Consider the following 26,287-nt stretch of genomic DNA (forward strand, 5'->3'; position numbering starts at 1 on the left):
TGCGGAGGGACGTAAAACGAAAAGGAACTCGAAAAGAGTGAGAAATAAAGAATAAAAAGAAAGAGAATGAGAGAGAGAGAGAGAAAGAGGGAAAGGATTATTATATCGGCAAGATGTGAACGAAACAAAAAATAAATAACTTTCCGTCTCTCCCTTTTTCTTTCTTCTAATTCTTTGTTAATTATTTAACAAATAATTACATTTCTTTCCAATTTGTCTACGTCGATCGAAATTCATCTATGTAAAAATTCTAAAAGGAGAAAAGAAAGTATGTCGTCAGTTAAAATAATGATAAGAATTTGTGTGTATGTGTATGTGTGTGTGTGTGTGAAAGAGAGAAAGATAGAAAAAAAAGTAAAATTTTGAATTCTTCGGTAGCGTCTGTTTTCGATGTATGTGTGTAATATACGTGAGTACGTGTGTCTCGTCATCGAAAGAAATCAAGTTTTTATTAATGTTAAGCCTATACACTTTGTATATGTTTGTAAATATATACATATATATATACACATATGTATACGTACATGTATAATTATATATATATGTATACATATATATAATATCAATCTACTTATATACATGCGTTCACCATTTTAAGTGTAACTTCATCAATCAATTCATTTCACTATCATAGATATAATATATTAAATAGTACATACAAATAATAGACAAATAATGAGCAACAGAACAAGTATTTTCTTTTTTGAGAGAGAGAGAGAAAGAGAGAAGAGAGATGAGAGATATAGATGAGGGAAAAAAAGGAGGACGAGGAAGGGATTGAAGAAAAGAGGGGGAATAAATCATACATCCTCCCTGGGATAGCAAAACTCTACTAACATCCGGAAGGTTGCCGAACGAAAATATTCGGCGAGAGTGAGAAAGTATTCAGGGCAACCTCGTGTGTCGTAGAATATGTTGCATTGGATGCACAGCATCCGTTGTAAATTACAGAACTCCACACATCTCTCTCCCTCTCTCTATCTCTCTCTATCTCTGTCTCCCAGTTCCTTCCTCCTCTTTGAAGGGAACACGTCGTTCCACTGTTTGCTTCGTCCGTTCGTGACCGATTTGTGACGCGGTACATTAATCGAGAAACGTGAGGGGAAGCCTAAGGGTGGAGAGAGAGAGAGAGAGAGAGGGAGGAAAGAGCGAGAAGAGCAACAGGGCGAGGAGGAGGACGAGGAGGACGACGACGACGACGACGACGAAGACGAAGAAGAAGAAGAAGGGCCCGAGAGAGCAGCGAGATGAGCCGAAAATAAGAAGAGAGCAAAGTGGCCGGTCGGTGCAGTGATTCACGTGACCGGAAGTACCCCTTCCTCCCTCTTAATCATTCTCTCTCTTTTTATCATCATCATCCTCCTTCTCCTACTTAGTGAGTGTAGCCGAGAGAGAGAGAGAGAGAGAGAGAGAGAGAGTGTGTGTGTGTGAATGAGTGAGTGATAGTCGTACAACACACCCTTCGCGCTTCTCTTCCCTCGCGTTTATTTATCCTTTCCTCTCTCTATACTCAACGAACGCACACGGGGGAGCAACAGAAGATGATCGTCGCCAAGATGTCAGAGTTCGCTGCTCTTCGGTGTCTCCTTCTTCTCCATCTCCCATGGCTTTTCCTCTCCCTCCTCCTCTCACTCCTCCTCCTTACAGAGCATCCAACGGATGTGTTAGAGAGTCTCTCTCTCTCTCTCTATACTTTACAAAAATGCCATCCGTGAAAAGTCAAGGTCACGAATTAAAAAAGAATACTACGAAGGTGTCTATTGGGGAGTAGTCGTCCATTAAACAGTTGGATCTCTCGAAGTTTGGTATGTACACAGAGAGTAAGAAAGATAGATAGATAGAAAGAAAGAAAGAGATACAGTAGCCAGTTTACACGAACGAAGGCAACGTGCGAGGTGTGTTTTTGCGACTGGGCGTACCACCACCAGTGTTCTATATTAAACTCGACGAACGCGGGTCGCTTGATTGCGAAACGGACGCCTGATATTTTCGTTGCATCGTACGAGTAACTGCTTCCGGCCGTAGCTGCTTTTCTCTCTCTTTCTCTTTCCCTCTTCCGAGAGAGAGAGAGAGAGAGAGAGAGCACATAGCACATATATGTACATACTCATACGCTTATAGAGGGATAGTGAAGCGTTCGTGGCTCGCATACTCTTCTTCCTCTCTCTCTCTCTCTCTCCCCCTCTCTCTCTCTCTCTCTCACTCTCTCGCGTTCTCTCTTTCTCTGTATGCTAGTCTTTACTCACGACGCGGCAGACAACGCTCCGTGGCACATCGTCTTCGTCGTCGTTGTCGACGATGAGGACGACGATGGCGGCCAGGCCGGAAACACCTACGCACACTAGCATATCGAAGGGCGACTCCTGCTACTCTCTTACTGCTGATGTTGCTGTTGCTGGTGCTGCTGATTCTAGTGACGCTGATGATGGCGATCGTGCTGCTGAGGATGGTGGAGAGCGAGGGGTAACCTTCGAGCTTCACCCAGGAACAAGCGACTACTCCAACCTCCTCCCCTCTTTTATTTCTTTTTCTTCCCTTTTTGCGCTGGAGTTCACCCAAGTTTTTACACGCACTCCTTCTTCTTTTACTCTCCGAGCATGGCCGTCACGAGTTTACTCCAGGATCGCTCGATTGACAACGACACGCCGATCTTTGAATCTTATCGATCAAACATTTGATCAAGATTGTTCAAAGTGTATCGATCAATATTTCATTCTTTTTTATTAATATATACCTGCCTTTGATAGTATCCTATCTATGACCTTGATACTTCGTCTACTTTATTCTTATCTATCCATCCATCCAATCCTTAAGTAAGATCTCTTCGTGATACGTACATACATGCATACAACATATGTACGTGTATACGTGTGTATATATACATACATACATACGTACTTACATACAATTGCATTCGCAAGAGCGCGTGGGGAATTCTGACGAGGAATGTGAGGTGCATGGAAGAGGAGACGTGACCTTTCCAAGGTCAGATATTGCCGGGGAAGAAGAAGAAGAACGACTAGAAGAAAGAGGACTTGTGATTTCGTTTTGGTAACTGAAAATTGGCGTACGTTTCTCTCTCTCTCTCTCTCTCTCTCCCTTTCTCTGTTTCTTGGCTGGTCAAGTAAGAGCGTGCCAAAAGAAAAAGAAAGAGAGAGACATGATGGAGCATAGAACTAAATGAAAACTTGATAAGAAAGCTAATGTAGTAGCATGTGATAGAGAAATACGGAACTATGAACTTCGACTTAATTTGCTCTCGGATATTTCTCAACAGAGAAAAAAGAAAAAAATTTAATTTTCATGATCAAGTTCTTTCAAATAATCAAAACTATTTCAATGATTACTTTTTCGTAAGATCGATTTGCAAGTAGGAAATAAAAAAAAAAGTAAACGTTTGAATCATGTCAGCTGATAGCTATCAATCAAGATGTTATTTCATTCACCTGTCATTGATTATGATAGAGAGAAAAAGAGAGAGAGAGAGAGAGAGGTTTGAATTCTCAATGTCTCTTTCATTCTTCTTGATTCATGAACGTATGGTAGAAAAAGACTGCATTATATATGGGCCAACTTAATGCTCATGACATCAACAACAGCCTAACATCGTTATTACGCGGAGACTCTCGTTCGGATTACATAGTATCCTTGGCCTCCTTTAAAAATTAACGTTATTATAATATGTCGCTTTACTCTTCTATAGATTATTTTTATAAAACTTACACACACACACAATTTTTATATTTATATATTAATATATATATTATTTATTTATTTATTTTTATTTGCATTCTTATTAAAATCTTTTTTTTGATTTACTTAAATTTGAATAAATATGTAACATAGTGTGTGGATCATAATTTCTATAAGCCCCTCGCCATATTTCTATGAACACATATAATTTATTAATTATTTTATTTATATTTTTCTTAAATCTCGTGTTTCATTTTTTTTTTAATAATGCCATGCGTTTATCCTACTTTTCTTTTAAAGATTTACTTTTTAAATTAATTCATATGAAAAGTTGGATCACTATACTTATGTGTATGTATATATAGATATGTATATAAGAAGAAATCTTTGTTTTCATTGTACGTGCTCATTCGCTCTAGTCACACCCGCTTAACATCGACTATGCAAGTCGAAGGTGTGGCTTTATGTAAAGCATATGGCTGGGAATTGCCATTTCTACGGGTGCATTATGGAAACGTATGTTGTCATCGATACCTACGACGCATCCGACAAATACACGGCTATAGAAAATTCTCATAAAAAGATTAAAATGAATTAAGAAAAGATATAAAGGAACTCCTCTGCAAAATAATAAAAAAAAATAAAATAATAAAGAAAAACATTAAATATGTCTCTCGGGGAAATTTTATGTAAACGATAAAAATACTTGAGCGATCGAATATTAGCAAAATTTAAATTATATTTTACATAATATTACAACGCCCATATATATACTTCCCTATTAATTACTGTTCTAATGAAATTGATCAAAGTAAACGGACGTTTGGTTCAATGTCTACAAATACAAGGATTTTATTATCGGTACCGTTCGTTTTTATGAATACACGTTCATAATATCGTCGATTCGTTACACAATCTGTACCATTGTATTTCATTTAAAATTTCATTCAACATTGGAGAGATAGTTTTAAATGTTATTATACGTTGTCTTATCAAACTATTTGTATCCAGAGTTAAGACGGTCATCTAAAAATCAAATATGACTATTAATGTATGGATTCATTATTGTCTAGCTATATATTTTTATTGTATCTTACCAGAAATAGATAACTTTAATATCTCTCCTTTGATAATGACTTTCTCTTGATAAACTAATGGATACGAATAGAACATTAGATATTCCAGTAATAATTTACACTACAAATATATTTTTTATCATTTTTGCGTTAGATAACTTTATTTGCAGATTAAACAAACAAAAATATTATTAAACATTTGGTTGTATTATTTCGTTTGTTTTACATTGCATATCTCACATAGCAATTATAAACTTGGATTTTTTTATTTTTCTCCTGCACTATACTGCAATCCGATTTTCAAGCAAATTATTCATCATATAAAATTAATATCCTATATACTTTGCGAGAAGTATTCTTTATAATTTTTTATTATTGTTTTTTCTTTTTAATGCAAAACGCGTGCAAGTTTTTAGCTCATTTACTTTAAGTTATAATTTGTGATCAAATGCATTCCCTCTTTCTTTCTTTTCGGACAATCTTTATAACAAATATTAAGTAATAGTAGTATCTACTGTGTTCTCAACGGAAGTTGACATTCCATCTTTTATTTCAGTTTCTTCTCTCGATGAAACAATCAATTTATGATAATAACTTTCGATTATTGGCAGGTGAGGTGCAATGTCGCTTGGTTCTATGAACAATACTGGAGATACCTATTTAAAGTATATTGTTTGTTATAATTAATTACGTTTTTCTGATTAAAAGTAATAAAGATAATCATTGTAAATATAATTGTTTAACTATAATGACATTGTACTTACATGAATATCTTCAACTTTGGCTTCACGAGTAGTGAACTCTCTTAGCAGATAATTTTGTCCAAATTCGTGGTAAATACGAGTATCTTTTATTCTTAACATTACATTGTCAATTCTTAAAAAATAACGCAGAAGAATGAAGAAGCTAGTAGGCATTACACGCTAATAAAATGAGTAAAAAATAAAGACGTATAAATATCAACAATGAAAATAAGCTATTGTCATATTTTAATTAACATAACTTACAATTTTAACTGAACATACAGCGATACCATTATCATGAAGCTCGTCTTCAAAAAGTGTCAAATCATGATAAAACCTAATTTTCTCTCTTTTCTTCAATTTATCTAAATCGATTCTTTCGTTAGTTTCTTCCAAATGAAATCCAGATATTGTACCTGTATAATTGGTTGTAAAAGTCCAATCAAACGGCTTAACTTTCTCCTCCAAAAACTCACTGCTTTCCAATCTGTTATAAATGTTACATACAAAAAATTAAATATAAATTTAATCATATAATTTTGATGAATATGTTTTAATCCTTTGACTGCAAAGAGCATCAATAGACATTTAACAAAAGTTGCTCTCTTAGTGGGAACGCTGCCTATAGGCAATTGATGTAACATTCTTCTTTATAGTAAATTGAGCACTATTGTCATGTTTTATTTCTAAGCACCCTGCAATCAAAGGGTTAAATAAGAATATTGTTTACCTTGATTCTTTCCATGCTTCGGCACATGCAAGTTGTACATTGATTTTGCCGTTGGAAACATATTTTAATGCATCAAGCGCATTAAACTGCAAGATAGCTCCATTTCGGTGTTTCAGAGTTAATATGTTACTTGGAAATACCATATCGGGCATATGTGGCAAGTCTAAAGTTTTACTATATCTGTGAAACAAAATTTGATTAAATATTAATATGTTAATACATATTCGCTACCAATGTAACACATTTATGATAGTAATTAACATGAAAAATAAGTTCTAAGCTGTCATTGGTATCTCTTCTCTGTGGTACATTAAAAGTATGTTAATATGAAGTAACCGTAATATATAATATAATAATAATAAAAGTAATAATAAATAAGAAAATATCATACATGCAAAATTGGCATGCAGTGCCATCTTGGTCACCGCAACCATTTTCGCTCTTTGAACACTTGGAGTGAAGTATATGAGATTGAGTATATTTTATTTGCCATGGTGGAAAGATATGTTCCTTTTCATTAACAGGTAGCCGCAGTATATCTACTCCGCCATGAACCTTCACTGTTGTCATGATCAAAACTTCTTGTTAACAAATAATATCGTCCTCCTACATGTTTTAATATTATTATCTTATTTATTTACCTAATAAATACAACTGAAACAAAGTAAAGATATCATCTTTTTTAATCCACATTTCGTTAGCTACATTTTATACCATTTAACTGATATTGATATTGTCCTTTAAAAAATGAAACTTAACCTTTAAAGCATTCATATGATTGACGAAATACCGAGAACTTTCACAAGTAATAGCTTTGTTAATAATCGAATAATTTTTTAATTTCAAATATCATATAACAATACACGTTATCTTCGTTCTTTGAAATTTCCTTTTTTTAAAAAACAAATAAAGTATCAATAATAACAAAATTCTAGTACAACGTTTCGTATGATGAAAACTGACAAGTCTTATTTCAAGTTCATAACAAAGTTCATAATAAATTGATCTTACCGTTTATTACAACTAGATGAACTCAGTTGTTGGTTATACTGAGTGATTACTATGATAATTTTGCACAATAATTTTATACAAGATAAAACTAAACAATTCTGTATGAACAGAAACTTGTATGCCTAGACAAAATTTAACAACCCTCTATTCCATATAAGAAAAAAGATAAGGAAGTTTCCACCAAATATAAATTCCGAAATTTGTAAATATGAAATAAAAAATATAAGAAAATTGGCAATCTAAACATTAAAAAGAAAATTGTTAATTGAGAATTAATATTAATATTATAATCATATATTATTATATTAAATTTTTTATCGTCAGTCTATAATTACGGTAGAGTACATATTTAAAACTTAGTTCGAACATTCCGTCGACAGATTGCGCTCGAGGAATGGCGCGTAAATTGAATCAATTGTTAAAATTGGAGAGATGGAGTTCCGTTCGATCTTATATTTGGGAGAGATGAGTTTGAAGTAATCGAAGATCATTGTGAAATCTGCATCGGTCCGTGAAGATTGTTTCTTCCGTATATACACCTTTGGTGTTATTAAAAATATTAAATTGATTTATTTTTATAATGACAAAGAGTAAAAAAACAAATACGAGCGTCGAACTCGGTCAATATAATGGAGTTAGCAAAGATATTAACGGGCCAGAATCTTTGAATGATATTCAAAATTCTGACGAAATCAAACCATTTTTACGAGAAGAAACGATAAGAAAATTAAAATCGGTTGCTGGACACGTTGGACTTTTAATTACTTTAATGCTTTACACAGCAATCGGTGGTATGGTAAGTTAGAACAAAAAAATTTATTCAATTATTAAGCATCGACATAATTGTACTAATTGAATTTTATATTAATAAAAATATTTAATCATTTTATTTTAATAGTATTTATTAATATTTAACGAATAAGTTTTTATTTTCGTTTGATTTACGTAATAAATGAAAATGCAAAGGGTCGTTACGTTTACATTGTTTATATCAACGAGAAATAAGTTTGTTTTTATAACAAACGTTTCGCCTTCGCGCTATCCAATTCGAGTTCTATTTTTAGTAATTGAAGAGAGTAACCTGATGAAAATGGTATTTCAACTTGAACGTTTCATGTCTGAATCTTTCAAATATAAGAATTTTTACGAATAACTTTATCGCGTTTACTACTTGATAATATTTCCGAAAAAAAAAAAACAATTATTATACATTACATTTTAAAAATTATTTTATGTTTATATTTAATCGACACTAAATGTTAGTTTTCTATTCTTTTCTTATGGTTTATTTTTATTATTCTTTTTTTATGTGCAATTTACTTAATGATTAATTTATTATATTAAAAAAAATCGAAATCATACTATCGCATGGTTAAAAACAAATTGGATAAATAAAATCTAATTGAATGCAAATTTAATGCTACTTGAAAGTACAAATGAATGCTAGTCTTTGTTTCTAAACATTTTAAAAGTACATATTTATGTACATACACATACATTAACGTTGAGTGGACACTCATGTTCAAGCGGAAGCTACTAACCGGATCTTCTTTCAGAAAACTTATACCTTTTATTGTCAAGTGGATTTTAAAATGGAAAAGGGAATCATATTTCTTCTCCTTTTTCTTACTCGTTGCACGCAATTCTAACTCTTCTTAGAATAATTTAGGAACAAAATGTTATTATTATTTATTTTCATATTTGCATTGAATAAAAATTATTTTCATTATATTTGTTCTTTTTTTTATATACCAACAAATATATAAATTATATTTCATATTATTTCTTAAATCGAATAAAAATAATTCGAACTATTACGCAAAAAATTTGTCATTATATTATTTTTCTTTATAATTTTGAAAAAAATAATTTCAGGTTTTTCGACAAATCGAGCTCCCAGCAGAATTAGCGCGATTGGAAAGATTGCGTGTAAAATTACGCACGCAAAGATACAGATTTCTCGATATGATTTCTAACAATACCGATGTGTCCAACTTAAGAACTCTGGTGAATATATTAAATTTAGTTGCTATTAATCAAATTACAATGTTATATGTATATTTTAATAAGAATCCAAATTTTCTAGGTAAGTGTAAAGTTACGGGAATACGAGGAAGCGATTCAAGAAACTGCCCAAGCTGGTATGTTGGTCAGTTTTGTTACCGAAACTATTGAACAAAGTGATCAAGGATTAACAGAGTTACCACCAATTTCTACCGATCGTTGGAGCATTCTTCAAGCTGTATTTTTTGCGAGCACGGTTCTCACGACTATCGGTAAATTGTTTCTTCATTTCTAGCGATGTAAAAAAAATAAAAAAAATATTTTGTAAAGTTTTTAATTCTTTTTTTCATTTTAGGCTATGGAAACGTAGTACCGTCTACGAATTACGGCAGAATCTTCTGCATTCTCTTCGCCATTATAGGAATTCCTCTAACTTTGACTGTAATTGCCGATTGGGGTAAACTTTTGCCTGAAGTTGTGGTCCAGTTAACTGTTATAGCAAAATCGAAATTACACTTCTTAACAACTGCACCTTGCATACAAATGAATCCCACTGGAAGAAAATCAGTTGGTAATAAAAAATGTTTAAAGTAAAAAAATCGTTGTTCATCGGGAATCGAGTGAAAATATTATTTTAAGTTTGCATTTAGGTGCGGTCGCAGCAGTTGCATTACTTTTCGTATATTTGGCATGTGGTGCAGGTATGTTCATGCTATGGGAAGACGATTGGGGCTTTTTCGAAGGATTTTATTTCTGTTTTGTTACGATGACTACCATAGGATTTGGTGATCTTGTTCCTAGTAAGTTATTCCACACCCAAATTTTTTTTTCTGTGAAAAATTAAAAATATATTCATAAAATATTTTTTAAATCCTGAATATAGTGAATATTGACAATTAAAAAATTAATTTAGCAGAACTTTCACGTCTTCATCGTAGTAGAAATTTATTTTTTAAAAACGAAGTAATATTGATTGACTTTTGAATGTCTTCGCGTAGTTTGTGTATACGTAATTATAGCTACGGTTCGTATCGTCGATCCCATGCAGAGAAGCCCAAGTATACACTATTGTGTACCTTGTACATCCTGGTGGGCTTAGCCTTGACTAGTACAATCATAGAACTGGTTAGAAGACAATACGCTCAATCTTGGAGAAGATTACAAGCTTTGAGCGGACCCCTGGCAGAAACCATTCGTAGATTGGGTGAACACGCTGGTGGTGATATGTCATCGCTTCATTCTGATCTGAGGTATTTGTACAAATATTTTTTTATATTGAAATATTAGATTTCACAATAATTTTCTTACTTAATTTTCTTCTGGAGATAAAATAGTCTTCGATTTTTAGGAAAGTATTGACGGTTATTTCGATGCCGAAATTGAAGAGATCACAATCGGGTCGACCCGATTCCAAAGAACAAGAATGGGAAGAAGCTGTTGAAGCTGTGTTAAGAGACATTGCAGCATCCGCAACAACACCGCCTCCGAAAAAACCGATCGTTCAAATCGTCGTTTACGAATCGAGCGTTTAAATTATTTATTATTTTGACATAAATATTGTGAGATGAATTAGACGTAAAATCAATCAATTTTTTTTTGATCGAGTTTAAATATTTTTTTATAAATTTTTCTTAGTTATTTATCTAAATTGAAGAGATCACAATCGGGTCGACCCGATTCCAAAGAACAAGAATGGGAAGAAGCTGTTGAAGCTGTGTTAAGAGACTTGCAGAGCATCCGCAACAACAACGCCTCCGAAAAAACCGATCGTTCAAATCGTCGTTTACCGAATCGAGCGTTTTAAATTATTATTTTTGACATAAATATGTGAGATGGATTAGACTGTAAAATCAATCAATTTTTTTTTGATCGATGATTAACATAATTTTATTTTATATTAATTTTTCTCTAGTTTCTATTATAGATATTTATGGATACAAAACAGAAGAAAATTAATAAAAAATAAAATATTTCATGATTATGAAAAATGTATAAAAAATTTGAATTTCCAGCGCTTTAGATGCTCGTAATTTCCACGTTACGTCACACAATATTCTTTGATCGACGAATTCTACGTTAAATAGATATACGCGCTCATCTGGCATCTTGGCGTTGTTTTCTCGCAGCGGTCGCAGAAAACAACATCTCCAACAGAAATCTAGCAGAGCGTTGCCAACAGGCAGCATTCGCGCTTTAGTTGCCCATGATTCATTTTTCCTCTTGCTTAAACATGCTTTTCTTATTCGTTCTTGCTCACGCTCAGTTAATGTACTACGACTAAATAGAACACGCCACGTTTGTTTCAACTTCTAATTTCTTTATTTTAACTATCTGACTTTCTGTTTGGTCACAGGTATATGAATTATTAACATATTACTAACAAATAAAATACAGATTTAGTTAGAAAGCAGAATTAAGAATCAAATTTGAATTTCCCGCGCTACAATAGTTTTCTATCATTGGGTGACGTCACGACTGAATCGTAGGTTCTGTTACGATTCTTAATATATATATTAAATATTAATTATTAAATAATAAAATGCATATATACACAGTGATAAGATAAAAATTGCAACAATCAAATTCAAACTTGCCGCTTTACGATACTTTCTATGCCGCGTGACGTCATATAGGGTAGAACTACAAAGCATCAAATAAAGAAGAGTAGGGATGAGAGTCGTGGCTTCGATCGACGTCGCAAGAGTTTCGGTTTTTGATATAAACCAGGATACTTCTTCAGGGTCGTTTATTCTAAATTTAGAGACAGTAAAGAAAAGAAAGAAGAACATAGAAACGGTGAAAAAGAAAGAGAAAGACCAAAAAGAAAACAGAGATAGAAGGGAACAATTTCGGCAGGCGAATCTTTCTAAAAGTCCTTTTTTTCGTGAAAGCCGCAAGGACTTTCGCATAATAGTGGAAATAAAAAAGCTCAATTATTAAGAGAGATAATGAAGAGTATGGATAACTCTGAAAGTTCATTCGAGATCAGAGAGACACCTTCGAGTATCGTTCGCATCGCATATCGTGTGCGTATTATTACTTGACAATGAATAGTTGAACTCTACGATGATAATCAGTGTCCACATCTGTCATTTGCACGCACACATTGACTTATGTAGTATCTTCTTTTGTTTTTTGTCCTTTTTATTATTTTCCTTTCCTTAGAAATTGCTTTAAAAATGTACCAAGTTTGACGTATTTTATAAATCGTACAGGGTGTCCAGTAACTGACAGTACTAGTGAGCATAGGATGGTTTTACATGAAAAATGTATAATTAAATTTGTTTATATAAGTCTTTGATTTTAAGAAAAAAAGTTTAAAAATTTGTCGAGTTACGGGTAACCCTGTATTTATGCGAGTAGCGTGGAATTTTGAGGTGTTTGCATTCGGTAGCTTTCTCTTGCGTATAAGTATTATTGTTAATCTTTTTCTTATGAAACACATCTGATCGAACCTAATAAGAATTTTGTGTTAAGTAAAATTTCCATTTAGTTTTTGTATCAATAGAAATTTTTATTTACGTTTCGCTTTTCATAGATTTAGATAAACATTTTCTTATTCTAATCAGATCTTATTACCTAGTAGAGTTAATTATACGTTTGTTAGGATTGATTTTATTTTTATATGTACAGTAAAAAAAAAAAAGAAAAGACCGACCAATGACGTTATAAGTTACAATGGAACTATATGCGTTTGAACTTTTATCTCTGTTTATTTTTGTATTTATAGCAACTAAGTATTATGACTGGCATGAACGATCTCGCTACTCCGACGCTCTCTAATAACGATAATAAGTTAATTAAAAAAGAAGAAGAAAGTTGTATAATCTGTACTCGACGTCTCTTTCGATTACCGATATTCTTGTCGGTAAGCTCGTCGTTTTGTCAAGCATACACGACAATTAAAGAATCCCATCAATCAGTTACCACCATTTTCGAAAATGTTGAAAACGGATTGAGCAAGAGTGCCGAATATGTTAGACCATTGACCAATCAGATCCACGAAACGCTAGAAACACCAATCAAAACGATCGACAGTTTCGTTTGCGTTGGTTTGGATTTTATGGAGGAAAAAGTACCTTCCATAAAATTTCCACCTTATGAAATTTATCAAAATATCAGCAATAATATTAGGTAATTCGGATTTTTTTAATTATACCAAATCGTAAATTTATTTTATGTTTATTTAACGATATTTGATACATTTAAATATATAACGATAACAATAATAATAATAATATTAATATTAATATTAAGTTGACCAACTAGTCAATGTGGTTTTTCGGCAGTAATTTGATTACAATTTGGAAAAACCACTTGGTCTTATGAGCTAATTTAATATATAAAAATATTTAGAGTAATAACAATAACAATAATATTTTTAATTCATATTTTTATGATATTATTTACATTAACTGATTAATATAATACAAATTTCTATTGTAGATTAGCTGCCTCATCAATAATGAACATATTTTTTATTACATTTTCCAACATTGTGGGATACGCTGACCGAATAGAAGCATCCATGAATAAAAATGAAGAAAAAAAGGATGATAAGAATAATAACATTATCGATAATGTCAAGTGATCTTTAAATTTTTTCGACTACCTTTACTGCAGATACTTGTAAAAAAGAAACAGAGGAAAAAGAAAAACACACATTTAATATAACATATACGTAAAGTACGTTAATTCATTTATTCAATAAGATCATGCATGTATATGTATAGGTGACCTTACAATCTCGTATACAAATGAATTTAATTCAATTTTGTAGTGTTGACCTTATCATAAATTTATAAATCGTTACTCGAACAAAAATTCTCTTATCATACTAGTATAATATATCCTTAAATAAGTTATTTATATTCATTAAAAGAAAAGAAAAGAGAAAACTAAAACGAAAACAAAGGTGTATAATATTCGACGAAATCGTTGATTTTAATGAAATTATTACACGTGTGATATGTTTCGAAATAAATTTGTAAATCCCTATTTCCTTTTTTCCCTTCTTTCTTTTGCTTTCTCTTTACTATTCATTAACACTCGACGGAAATAAATTATTTTACTAAGTGTGTTAAGATTAAATATTCAAATAGTTGATATTTAAAATGTTTATAAAATAAAAAAACTGGTGTGTGTACTTATGTACGCACATAAGAAGTTATACTTCTTTGCCGTACCAAAACGAATATAACCTCAATAACCTCAAAATAACCAAAAAAAAACTTCAAAGAAAAAAATACTTAAAAAAAAGAAATAATAATAATAATTATATATTTATTATATAAATAAAAAAAAAAGAAAAAGAAATATCAAATAGATAGCAGTCCACACTAATATAAGAAGAGTATATTGAACTTCACGGTCAACAGCCATTGCGCGGTTACAGCATTAGTTTTCGCTCGATCATTAAGTAAAGCAGCGCTGAGTACGATTAGTATTGGATGGGTGACCCGCTTGAGAAAAAAGGGGAAGAAGAAAGAAGACAACTTTATGCCGTATATTTGAAATCGCTTTGCCGTGCGTCGTTAAATACTGACAAACTTCGTGGTGTCATTTTTCCAGAGCCGGAACAAAATCACTCCCATTACATTTTCCTCAACGCGCCAAAAGAAGTATAACTTCAAAAAATTATTTGTAATAAAAAAAAATTTTAAATAATATAATGAATGTAATAGTATTTTTTTTAAAATTGAAAATATAACTAACCAATGATGTTACATATATTGACCAATACAAATTGAAATTCCATGATCGGAAACGTTGAATGGTTGTTACAATTCGATATATCGAAAAAGCAGCGTTGGTCTCCTGTCGTAGAGTTTCTCGACGTTACCGCCAAATCGAAGTTTTACCATAAAGTGAAGGTACGATAAATTTTCTATCGTGCGTGTATGTATACAAATTAATATAAACCGTTTGCTTACATGCAAGAAAACATATTATCTTTTACTTTTTTATTTCTACTAATTCATCCAAAACTTATGTAAACATGTCAACTACGCATTGTTTCCTGTGTCTCACCGATGAAGGCGTCTTTCTTAATATTACACACATTAACTATAATTCATTGCGTGGCGATATCGAGACATTTTTATCATTAAAGGTACATTCATTTATTTCGTTTATTAAATAATTATTGTATTTTATTAATTATGTGTTCACTTTCATTTTCTGATACAATATATATGTTAATGTGTAAAATTAGCTATGTTTGTTTTTTTTATATAATACTTTGTAGCGATATTATTACATTTTATATATTTTATTTATTTCATTCAGGTCCAAAAAAGTAGCAACTATGATAAGGTTTGCTACAAATGTGCATTCGAGTTAAAACAATGCAGCGAGTTTCTCAACAAATATAAGAAATCCCTTAATGCTAATAAGAGTCACAAAAGAAATGTTTGTGCATTTTGTTTAGAAACAGAAAATAAAGGATACATTTTCCGCTTAAGCCGTAGTCCCCGATCATTAAATTATCCTAGCGATGATTTGATATCCAATTACCAGAAACATTTTCAAGATGACGTATGACTTCCTTTGATTTATAATAAAATTTCAAACTTTAATGTAGCCAAGATTTTTATATATATATTTGTTTGTAGATTTTTAAAAAGAAAACTGGAACTTTATTGATGTGCCTGACGTGCAGGTACAGTTTGGACATATTGTTCGACGTGAAATCTTTATACGTAGAACTTTCCGAAGCAAGAAGTACATTTGATAAGAGTTCAGACTATTCGACAATACCTAAGGTAACATATTTCTCTATTATCTTACAATATTCTTTTCCGTCAATTATTTTATGTATGCAAACTTATTCACATATTTACCTTCGCTGTAGGTTAATACAATCATGGTTAAACGAAAAACAACTGTCCCTGCATATATGAAAACTAGATCATATATTTTAAATAATACTGACTCTGAGTGTAATAAAAAGGAAGAAAATTCTGAAGTCGAGATGAACAAAGATGAGTCTCAACAACTAAAGTTTCGCACTTGTAATTCGTGTAAAACTAATATAAAAGTTGATGAAGATATGTATAGATTTCATAAAACTGGATTAATAGTATGTAAAACTTGTTGCATCCATATAGATCCAAATAAATCAAATATACGAAAAAGAAAAATTCAATCAGATACTAAGTTATGCGCAGTACTCTTAAAAGATGTATTGACCGATACAGTAATTAAAAAGGACCAGAAGGGATATAAAGTCGAAAAGGATATGTATGGTAACAATGTATATATAATAACAGATAGTGAAAGCGAGGCTGAAGTAGAAAAAACACTTAAAACAGATTCAGACTCTCAAGAAAAACCTAAAAAAATTAATACTAGATCAAAAAGAGGTCAAAAACGTTCTCAATTAAATCTAGTAAATGATAGCAGCGAAAGTGAAACTAAAAGTATTAAAAAAATGAAAACTGATACCGAAAAAGAAACGACAACTAAAATAACTAAAATACAAGATAAAAAATATAAAACGAGAACATCTACAATGAGTAATCACTCTGATACTGACATTTTATCTACTACATTATCACAAATTGCTAAAATAAAAGGAACTAAAAAAGAAAATGAGAAAGAAGTATATTCTTTGTCGGACAGTAACATTCGAAAATCTCAAAGAAATAAACGAAAACTAATGTTACAAGAAAGTAATACAAGTAGTGACGATTCATCATTGCCAGAAAATGATATGAAAGAAAAGAAATCAATTGAAACATCAGTATTTGAACAATCTACATCTCATACAAGTAATAATATAACCGAAAAGGTAAAGAAACCAAAATTAAATTCAACCTCTACATCTATCAATGAACATGCCTCAATAGTTACAAGAAAGAATGTTAGGTCAAAAAAATTAATTTTGGGAACATCACTTGAGAATACAGATTTGGATGAAAAAATAAATTCAAAAGAGAAGAAAAATTCAAGTGAAAAGAAAGATTCAGGCGGAAAGAAAGATCCAAACAGAAAGAAAACATACGATTGTCGCGAATGTGGGACAAAGTTTAAAACAAAACTTAAAGTTATTACACATGAATTAACGCATTTTAAAACATTGGAATTGAAATTGAATAAGTTAACGGTTCAAAATAAAATCAAGGATATTAAAGAGGAAATTGATGAATTAAACGAACTAAGTGAACAACAAAATGAAGAAATTACTCTATCTGTTAACGACGATGAAGAACTTGAGACTGCTGATGCATTAGATCAAGTTAATGTAACAGAAGATACAGCAGGAAAGGCAGATAAGGAAATGAATCTCTCTTTAATTGAGAACAGAGTGAAAGATTCATCGGAAGTACATGGCACAGAAAAAAAGGATCTAGAAAAATCAAAATTGACAGAAACAATTGAAAAGTCTATTTGTAAAGAATCTAACTTCGAGGTTAATAAAGACAAAGAAAGATTGTCTAAATGTGTAGTAAAAAATGAAGTATTGTTTACTCCTATGAAAAATAACAATACTTCAAAGAACAGTAACGATAAACCAACCCAAAATGATGGACCTGGTAATGACGCAATCGAAAATGCCAAAAAAATTGAAGAAAAGAAAAAGGAAATTAATAAACAAACAAAAGATAAAGATGAGAAGGAAGTAAATGAAAATGTAAAAAGTTCTGAAAGCAATATTGATCAATCTGAAAATTATATAAAAGAGAAGAAAAAAGAAAAAACAATAGAAGTCGAAGAAGAGCAAGAAGAAGACAAAAAACAACAAAAAGACCAAGAAAAAGACAAAGAACAAACAAAAGACCAAGAAAAAGAAAAAAACAAAGAACAAGAAGAAGATAAAGAACAAACAAAAGACCAAGAAAAAGAAAAAAACAAAGAACAAGAAGAAGATAAAGAACAAAAAGAAAACAAAGAAAATTAGAAGATAAAGAAAGATTAGAAGATAAAGAAAGATTAGAAGATAAAGAAAGATTAGAAGATAAAGAAAGATTAGAAGATAAAGAAAGATTAGAAGATAAAGAAAGATTAGAAGATAAAGAAAGATTAGAAGATAAAGAAAGATTAGAAGATAAAGGAAAATTAGAAGATACAAAAAAATTAGAAGATAAAGAAAAATTAGAAAATAAAGAACAAGAAAAAGATAAAAAACAGGAAGATAACAAAGAACAAAAACAAGAAAAAGACAAAGAACAAGAACAGGAAGAAAATAAAGAACAAGAAAAAGATAAAGAACAAAAACAGGAAGAAAACAAAGAAGAAGAAGAAAACAAACAAAATATGACGGAAGAGGATGAAAATATGGTGAAGGATAAAGAACATAACGCAAAAGAGATAGAAAATATAACAAATGAACAAGAAGATAGAATGAAGGAAAAATCAGAAGATGAGGCGAAAAAAAGTGATGATAAAGAAAAGGAAAGAGACATCGATATTATTACAGAAAGCGAAGATAAACCGAAAGAAATAGAAAAAAGTAAAATTGAGAAAGAAAAACAGAATAGCGTTTTAAATGCAGATAATTCTCAATTAAATAATAAAACTCATTTGGACGATATTCATACTGAAAAATCAAAACAAGAAGAGGAGAGAAGTATAAAAGATAAAAATGATGATAAGAACGAAACGGATAAAGATGAAAAGAATGAAATGAATAAAAAAATAGTTAATAGTGTCAGTTTAGAAGCCTCTACTGAAAGTAATGTTTCTAAATCTGATATAAAGTCAATAAAAGATGACTCTGATTCTGTTGAAGTAGTTAAAAAAGTAGAAAAACAAGTAGATACATCTAAAACCACAATGATAGAGTCTGAAAAGAGCAAAGCACACACAAAAGATGCACAAGAATTACTTTATGATCTGACATCTGCAAATGAATGTAATTCAAGTAATGAAGTCGGTCAAATAAAAAAGAATAATAAAGAATCATTAAATACAGTGGTAGAAATGATAGAACGTGTTTCTAATTCAGCCATGAGTGAACAACAAAATTCTTTAAGCGCTGTAGGTAATATAAGAGAAATTCAACAGGAAGCGGAGACTTTGGAGAATATTTCACTTGAAATACAAAAGAGCGCAGATATGCCATCTTTAGATCCTATGAATACTACGGAAATAATATTTTAATAAATTGAACCTAGTAAGTCCATTATATTAAATTTAAAGTGTTATCATTAATTTTGTAGATGTTCATTCTTTTCTTTCTCTGTAAATAAATTTTCTTCAACAAAATCATTTTTACCATCTATTTTGTAAGAAACTCAGTACTTTGATTTATGAAATATATTATATATATGATATGAGATTTTTTGTTAATGAAAGAATATATATACACGTGCAAATATATATAGGGTGTCCTGTAAGTGGCGATAGAATCGAGTAGGGAAGATTCTACATGAAAAAGTAAAAAAAGAATAAGTGAAAATTTGTTAAGTACGTGTGCATTTGATTGAGCTTGCAATCCTAGAAACTGTAACTTTTGTTTGATAAACATAAGAGTAGAACCGATTTAAAAGATATCACACCGCCACTGTTTATTAACAATTAAGAAGAGCAAAAGTGCTTTTCGAAATATCCAAGAGTAAATCTGTCACTCTCTGCTCGCTTATACCATCAGTTACAGGACATCTTTTATATAAGGTACTTTTACTGGCTAATTTTATTATTTTCCTTATAGTTATATGTATATATATATAATTAGTTTTTTAATTTCTTTTTCAGTTATTACTTCATATCAAAGGTAAACATAAAATGAACAAAATCAGAGATAAAGTAAATTTAGTACAAAAAGGGTACGTCAGTACACACATATATTATACATAAATTTATAACACATCAACACATTATCGAAATACGTTTAAGAAGAGAACAATTAGTTTTTTAACTTTTCAGAAAAACATTCGAATTTTAAATTTTGTATAAATCGTATGCAAAAATTAATTCATTGCGAATTAAAGACTTGTCATGTTTTTAAATAGCAATAACAGAGGTACAATCGAGTTGATCTCTTGAGCAATATTGTTATAGTTTTTCTTTTTTTACTATTTCTTGGTTTTTTTTTTCAAACATGCATACATATTAATATTATTTTTTGTTGCTCTCTCTTTATTTTGCTGTTTCGAACAAAATTATTAGTACGTCATCTGAATAAGGAATTTTCTTTTTCTTAAATAATTGTAAAAAAAGGGAATACATTTCTTTATGAAATTATAAGTATTAAAATGTTGAATATAATATATTAAGGAAGAAAAATTTGTTAGAGATACTTATAAATATTAACTTTGTTTTGTTAGATGGTTTAAAATCGGTGGACTTGGATAAACAACATGTTCATAATAATCATAGTTCTCTGTAATATGCATAAAGTTTACTTATTGTAGACAATGATATTAGAATAGTATAAATAAGTGAAGTCATAAATACCTTTATCAATGTCGCATTGCTTATTGGTCCAAAAAATGTCTCTTTTATTTTTCCACTTGTACATTTTGCACAGGGCGTATAGATTATGTTTTTCACATTTTAATATCAGATTTATAAACTGTTCTATTTGTTCTTGTCCTGTATATATGTTATAGGGAATGTGTACAATGCATTGTCCACAATACCGAGCCGTTTTTGGCAATGTAGGAAACAGAAGAATTCTTATCTGTATTTTTTGTTTCTTATCATCTTATCATTGCGGCACACACTGTTTACGTAATGCTAGAAGAATACATTATTGGGCAACAGGCACATAACCCCCCCCCCCAAATCAACATACACCCTGCCCTCACACACACACACACGAGCATGCAGCGAGTTGTTAAGACTGCGTGCCGCTATACTATGCGTATCCCTATAAACTGAAACTTAATATCAATGTGCAGCACAATTGTGATGTGTATTCTTCTGTTTCCTACATTGACAAAAACCGCTCGGTATTGCGAACAATGCATTGTACATATTCCCTACACATATATATCAAATTATATAAATAAATTGAAATTAATAAATCTATTAATATATTCATGACGGACGTTGTTCGGGCGAAATGTTTTGCTGAATACTGCATAAAATAACTTGAAATATAAGACATAGTACTAAATGAAGAAGTAAGAACTATATTATTGGAATTCAGCTAAAAAATTTGAATTAACATAGGACTACATTGCCGATCTCGAATATATTAATAAATTTATTCAAAATTAATATTATATGTAAATCTAAGTAAAAAGGAAAAATGAAAGAAATTAATCATATAGTATTTCTATAATTTAAACTTTACCCCTCGATATACCAGTGATAATTCTTGCTTGATCTGCTTCCTCGATAGACCCAAGATCATAATATAAACTAAAAGCTTTTTCCAAATGTGGCGTTGCCAAGTTAGGTTTCATCTAAATATATATGTTCAAACACATTTATATTACTTGGTTTTTATTTTTTCAAGTACTTTATTTAATCCAATAATACATCTATATATACAGAATGATTATTCACGTAAAATTGTAACAAGTTATAGCTTTTTTTAATAAATTACTTTATTAAAAGAGATACTATCTATTTACATTGTAAATGTTTTATATAATATTTTTGAACAACAAATATATTAAACTTGTTACAATTACGCGAATCTTTTTGTATACATATATTATCTAAGAATAAAAAAATTTATTAACCTGATTTAATAAATGTTCACCAATATAGTAATGCGCTTGTGCAAGTTTATACGGTAAATCAAACTGGATTGCACTTTCTCGAAATAAATTTAAATGTTTTTCTGTATTTGCGGTATCATCAATTTCCTAAAGAAAAAAACAAACAGATAATGAAAAAAACAATTGGTAATGCTAATAATAATTGTACCCATAATTATGAAAGTGGTCTAAGTCATATATTTCTTGTTTCGAGATATTTAAAGGAGATTACATTTGAACATTAAATGAATTCTATATAATATTGAAATAACAAACATTATCTAACAGTTCAATTTTGATAATATCGTGAAAATTACATGGAAATAATTTAGTTTAAAATAATGTGGTGTGAAATAACTAATAAATTTATTTTTTTTTAATTTTGACTTAGATCACTTTCATAATTATGGACACAATTGATTCCATTGTTTATTGTCTTTATTCTATAATAGTTTATAAGAAGTTTTAATCTTAAAAAAAAGTAAAAAAAAAGATAATTAAATGTATTAATAAATTTTTGATATAATCTTCATATTAACAAATAGATTTCCTAGCATTTTAAATAATCTTTAAGTACCATATGTTTTTTATAAATAATAACCTATTAAAAAATAACTAACACAATAAATTGATATTAAAGTAAATGATAATAAAACAAGCAGTAAAGTATAACACACGAAAGTAAATAATTTATCTTTATGCCTCACTCATTAATTATATGTGAACTAAAATAATATTTTATAAAATATCTATGTTGTAATGCAATGTATAAGTCAACATTAAACATTTACAGATTATGCTATTACGCAGGGCCTTCTAAAAGTCGCTTCACTGAAATATAAAATTATAAATTTTTGTTGAATGATTGCAAAATATTGTAATTCAATTAATAAGGTAGTATTGATTAAACAATTTTTTTTATTAAACAGTTTTATTTTTGTTGGAAAAAGCAACTTTTGGGACACCCTGTATATGCTAGATCGTAAGCGCCATTACTTATTATATGTTTTTTGATTTGTTTTGTTACCTTGTAAGCAAAAGCTAATTCCATGTGTGCATTACAAATTCTTTCGGGATCCGAATTTTTTTTGGCCATGGCTAGTAATTTAGAAAATTCTTGCAAAGAATATTTAATTTCGCCATAACGCAAATGGGTCCTTCCTAACTCATACAAAGCGTTAGCTATGTAATCGTAATGACCGGCTTACTTGAAACATATAAAATTTTGTATAAATAAATATCTTTAGTAAAGAAGTCATCATAAACTAATAAAAAAAAAATAAAACACTTGCTATCGGTGGCTCTTTTTAAAGCTTCTTTGCAAGCCTGCACAGCAAATTCGGAATCCTCTTGACCAATTCGTTGAACAAGTGCAATAAGAATTTTGTATATCAGAGCGCAAGATTCTTTAAAAATAGTTTTTTGTTTTTCATTAGATATTTTCGAAACGTTCCAAATTTTATTTTCTGATGCTTCTCTTGCAATATCCAAATATTCAAGCGCTTTAAGCCAATCGACCTCTATTATCACACACATAATTATCCGTTAAATTTTAATACAAATTTTGATTTCATTATTATTTACAAAGTAGAATAGATTTTTTTGCAACCTATCATAAAAAGAAATTTTCCGTAAAGATATCGTACGACAGTGATATTGTATGCATCATCCTTATCAACTAATTCGGCTGCTTTCAGTGCATTTTCGTAAAGTTTTTTTGTTACCCACCACCAATCTTCACCTTTTGATTGAAAATATATTGATATTTTTATCCACAAATTTGACGCTTCTATTGATTGTCCTGAAGAAGATTTATTTTTTTCTTTTTATGTTGCTGTTTAAATTAGAAAGAATATTATTTAAATATTACCCAGTTTTTCAGCTTTTCCAATTGCGATTAAAGTTTCTTTCAATTGATTTAATAGATCTCGTTGATCTCTCAATCGTGGCTTTGTCCAGGTAGATGTACCAGGACCAGCAATGTTCCTTCTTTCTTCATCGAATTTAATTAAGTTTTGAATAAAATCAGCCGCATTTTCTAAGCCTTTTTCTTTAAGTTCGTCTATGACTGCTTCATCGTGTTTTAAGTAAAATCTTTAAAAGAATATACAAAATATTAACGTCTTAAATTTTGTAGAGTAACGTGTAAAAAAATTTTTTTTTCACTTAACCGTTTTACTTCAGAAAGAGGTATCATCGGTAACATAGCCTTCAAATTTGCACAAATTTTTTTCATGTTATACCATTCCGCTTGTGCAAGATTTTTCATTTTTTTCTTACGAAGAAACAGACTATCCTCTTCTATTCGATTTTTTTTAAATACTTTGTCATGATTTTTATTATCGAATAAATCCTTACAAAAATTCCAATCGTGATAAGTCATTTTCGATTATCTCAATTGATTTTTCAAATATTAGATCAATTAATATCGTAATATTCGTGTCAGTGATGACATTTTTTGTTAACGAAAAGACTGTCATTTACATGAAGTATAATTTTGTTTTTTTTTTGTTTTTTAATAAACACATGAAATTTTTTTTTCGTTAGAACAAAAATGTATTAATTTTTTCGTTATTTAGAATTACATTAGAACTACATTTATAACAGAGCTTCTGAAGTTTTTTTAATTTTATTTGCGATAAAATGTATATTATATAACATGTGATATACATTATACCGAATATCGCGTTCCCAGCTCTCTTTAACACTCTGTGTAAGATTGCTGTTATTAAAGATCAATGAGCTATAACGATGACTCTACTATTCAAATTATAGTGACTCTAATTTTACTGATATTTCAAAATTAAACTAAATTAATTAGTTTGGAAAATCTCGAAAGAAGCATAATTTTACGTGAATTCAGGTAATTAGTTATTATTAAACATGTGAAACTCTGCTCCTCATTCTACTACAGATAGCAATCCGAAATTATATCTTACCCGGAAGGGAAAAAAGGATCTTTCTAAATTTTATAAATGAAAAAATTTCTGTTCTCCTGTAAAAGATATCTAAATCTATGATTATTTAGAAAAATTTATTGAGAAAAAATAAAAAAGAAAGAAAAATTTAATATAAATTTTATTAAAAAAATTAGAAAGAATTATTGTTTTTTTTTTATTCAAAGTTCATTATTTTTGACAATAAATAAAGAAACAGCGTGCCATAAGCATCAAGATTCGATTTAAAAATGCCGCGCTTATACGCCGATATATATAGATATACAGACGCTCGATACTCGACGGCCAAAACGAAAAATGCTTGCTACCGAAAGAAAAAATCTTATACAGAACGCTCAACTATCGATGGCTAGGAAAAGAAATACTCGCTATCGCCTAAACAAATAGAAGGGGAGAAATATCGGTTTCTTCTTTCAGTCGCACTTGCATTCAAGACCGAGAGTCCCGAAGATTGCCGAAGATCCTTCGTTTGTGTTTAGTACACACGGACGCTCGCACGCACACTAGCCCGCTCGCGTGTAAAAGCCGACTGAGAGGCGGGACTTGCTTCCCCACTCTTATAATTACTTTTACCACTCTTTCTCGCTTATTTTTGCAAATACGAAGATAAACCTTAGAACATTTTTAATGTATTTTTCAATTCTCTACAACTTTTGTTTGAAACTTTTTTCGATTAAATGCCTAGATTCTAAGATAAGGCCATTTTTCCCTTTTTTCCCTTTTTTACCCTTTTTCTCAAAAACTTGGGATCCTATTGCAAAAACATTAGCACCAATCGATTCAGCGTCGTCGATTTACCCTTAGATCAAAGAATCAAGAACTTGGCTGAAATTCAGAAGTTGACTCCTAATTCATCACACTAGATGACGACTATGAGGACATCTTAAAAAAATAACAATTAGAAATAAGATTTATAAACATTTGCATTATAAAAATATAGGGACGCTGGTAATGAATTTTTTGAAAAACAAATTTTTATTAAAAATTGACAATCATTTTTTAAATCAGTATATTGGAGTTTTCGGGATCGATGATTAAACAACTGATATTATTTTGTCGAAAAACAAAACAGAGGGCTAAAAATGGCGGACATTTTCATTAAAGAGTAATTGAATTCTTTCAAAAGTTTGTATTTGGCAGTTTGGGGGTCGCTTATTGGGATCGTTATTTGTTTATGAATCTGGTATTATTTATTTAAAAAACAATGTAATGGACTAATAAAAAAAAGAACTTTTTTTAAAATTTTAGTTGTCAAAAATTTTAATGTTTAAGAATGTATTTTTTTTAATTAGGAATTTATTAGCTTATATTATATTCATTTTTAATTAGATTTATTTATAATTTCTGTGTTGCTGTTGCGCCACCAAGTGCTAGGAACTTTTTAGTGAGTCTACCCCACAATTAAATTAAAATGTTG

General features: G+C 30.3%; 5 protein-coding genes across 7 annotated transcripts; 3 read left to right on the forward strand and 2 right to left on the reverse strand.

The window, feature by feature from the left end:
- Positions 1 to 756: 756 nt before the first annotated feature.
- On the forward strand, positions 757 to 10,855 carry LOC122516385 (TWiK family of potassium channels protein 7-like). Of its 2 annotated transcripts, XM_043634142.1 has the most exons (9): positions 757 to 1,805; positions 2,236 to 3,051; positions 7,634 to 8,049; positions 9,129 to 9,260; positions 9,340 to 9,529; positions 9,613 to 9,828; positions 9,908 to 10,057; positions 10,306 to 10,507; positions 10,606 to 10,855. In XM_043634142.1, exons 3-9 carry the CDS (start codon positions 7,834 to 7,836, stop codon positions 10,787 to 10,789), a joined length of 1,290 nt encoding a protein of 429 aa, XP_043490077.1. In that variant the 5' UTR covers positions 757 to 1,805; positions 2,236 to 3,051; positions 7,634 to 7,833; the 3' UTR covers positions 10,790 to 10,855. The 2 variants fall into 2 exon arrangements, with proteins under 2 accessions (XP_043490077.1, XP_043490078.1); XM_043634143.1 differs by lacking the exon at positions 2,236 to 3,051.
- Positions 4,521 to 7,426, reverse strand: LOC122516386 (TIP41-like protein). 2 transcript variants are annotated; one of them, XM_043634144.1, is made up of 9 exons: positions 7,254 to 7,426; positions 7,002 to 7,131; positions 6,884 to 6,896; positions 6,634 to 6,802; positions 6,243 to 6,422; positions 5,777 to 5,999; positions 5,534 to 5,692; positions 4,791 to 5,425; positions 4,521 to 4,719 (listed from the first exon to the last, which is right to left on the reverse strand). In XM_043634144.1, exons 2-8 carry the CDS (start codon positions 7,014 to 7,016, stop codon positions 5,264 to 5,266), a joined length of 921 nt encoding a protein of 306 aa, XP_043490079.1. In that variant the 5' UTR covers positions 7,017 to 7,131; positions 7,254 to 7,426; the 3' UTR covers positions 4,521 to 4,719; positions 4,791 to 5,263. The 2 variants fall into 2 exon arrangements, with proteins under 2 accessions (XP_043490079.1, XP_043490080.1); XM_043634145.1 differs by lacking the exon at positions 7,002 to 7,131 and having other exon boundaries at positions 6,634 to 6,896; positions 7,254 to 7,424.
- Positions 10,856 to 11,881: 1,026 nt separating the features above from the next.
- Positions 11,882 to 13,959, forward strand: LOC122516431 (perilipin-1-like). Its single transcript, XM_043634221.1, has 3 exons — positions 11,882 to 12,283; positions 12,988 to 13,391; positions 13,704 to 13,959. Exons 1-3 carry the CDS (start codon positions 12,206 to 12,208, stop codon positions 13,846 to 13,848), a joined length of 627 nt encoding a protein of 208 aa, XP_043490156.1. The 5' UTR covers positions 11,882 to 12,205; the 3' UTR covers positions 13,849 to 13,959.
- Positions 13,960 to 15,067: 1,108 nt separating this feature from the next.
- LOC122516008 (myb-like protein X) lies at positions 15,068 to 20,131 on the forward strand. Its single transcript, XM_043633481.1, is given in 7 exon segments — positions 15,068 to 15,369; positions 15,546 to 15,794; positions 15,872 to 16,021; positions 16,111 to 18,168; positions 18,255 to 18,290; positions 18,462 to 19,374; positions 19,956 to 20,131. Coding segments are annotated over 6 exon segments (3,507 nt in total). The 5' UTR covers positions 15,068 to 15,255; the 3' UTR covers positions 19,362 to 19,374; positions 19,956 to 20,131.
- A 1,341-nt stretch (positions 20,132 to 21,472) lies between these two features.
- LOC122516010 lies at positions 21,473 to 24,805 on the reverse strand. The gene is made up of 7 exons (XM_043633483.1): positions 24,085 to 24,805; positions 23,784 to 24,007; positions 23,523 to 23,714; positions 23,206 to 23,433; positions 22,941 to 23,116; positions 21,896 to 22,021; positions 21,473 to 21,613 (listed from the first exon to the last, which is right to left on the reverse strand). Exons 1-7 carry the CDS (start codon positions 24,294 to 24,296, stop codon positions 21,491 to 21,493), a joined length of 1,281 nt encoding a protein of 426 aa, XP_043489418.1. The 5' UTR covers positions 24,297 to 24,805; the 3' UTR covers positions 21,473 to 21,490.
- Between the last annotated feature and the right edge of the window lie 1,482 nt (positions 24,806 to 26,287).

The sequence above is a fragment of the Polistes fuscatus genome, unplaced genomic scaffold (assembly GCF_010416935.1).
Source record: "Polistes fuscatus isolate 324 unplaced genomic scaffold, CU_Pfus_HIC Scaffold2, whole genome shotgun sequence".
In the NCBI taxonomy this organism is placed as follows: Eukaryota; Metazoa; Arthropoda; class Insecta; order Hymenoptera; family Vespidae; genus Polistes; species Polistes fuscatus.

Excerpts from the sequence above, each read along its gene's own strand:
- LOC122516431 (XM_043634221.1), top strand. The coding sequence starts at position 12,206 with ATGAAGAGTATGGATAACTCTGAAAGTTCATTCGAGATCAGAGAGACA. Across the intron at positions 12,284-12,987 it reads TCGTTCGCATCGCATATCGT|CAACTAAGTATTATGACTGG; the intron begins GTGCGTATTATT and ends TTGTATTTATAG. Across the intron at positions 13,392-13,703 it reads AATATCAGCAATAATATTAG|ATTAGCTGCCTCATCAATAA; the intron begins GTAATTCGGATT and ends TTTCTATTGTAG.
- LOC122516386 (XM_043634144.1), bottom strand. Across the intron at positions 5,693-5,776 it reads CTGTATGTTCAGTTAAAATT|CGTGTAATGCCTACTAGCTT; the intron begins GTAAGTTATGTT and ends TCATTTTATTAG. Across the intron at positions 5,426-5,533 it reads CCAAAGTTGAAGATATTCAT|GTATCTCCAGTATTGTTCAT; the intron begins GTAAGTACAATG and ends TACTTTAAATAG.
- LOC122516385 (XM_043634142.1), top strand. The coding sequence starts at position 7,834 with ATGACAAAGAGTAAAAAAACAAATACGAGCGTCGAACTCGGTCAATAT. Across the intron at positions 9,829-9,907 it reads CACTGGAAGAAAATCAGTTG|GTGCGGTCGCAGCAGTTGCA; the intron begins GTAATAAAAAAT and ends GTTTGCATTTAG. Across the intron at positions 10,508-10,605 it reads TCGCTTCATTCTGATCTGAG|GAAAGTATTGACGGTTATTT; the intron begins GTATTTGTACAA and ends TTCGATTTTTAG.
- LOC122516010 (XM_043633483.1), bottom strand. The coding sequence starts at position 24,296 with ATGACTTATCACGATTGGAATTTTTGTAAGGATTTATTCGATAATAAA. Across the intron at positions 23,434-23,522 it reads AAAATTTCTTTTTATGATAG|AGGTCGATTGGCTTAAAGCG; the intron begins GTTGCAAAAAAA and ends GTGTGATAATAG. Across the intron at positions 21,614-21,895 it reads GTGAACATTTATTAAATCAG|ATGAAACCTAACTTGGCAAC; the intron begins GTTAATAAATTT and ends ATATATATTTAG.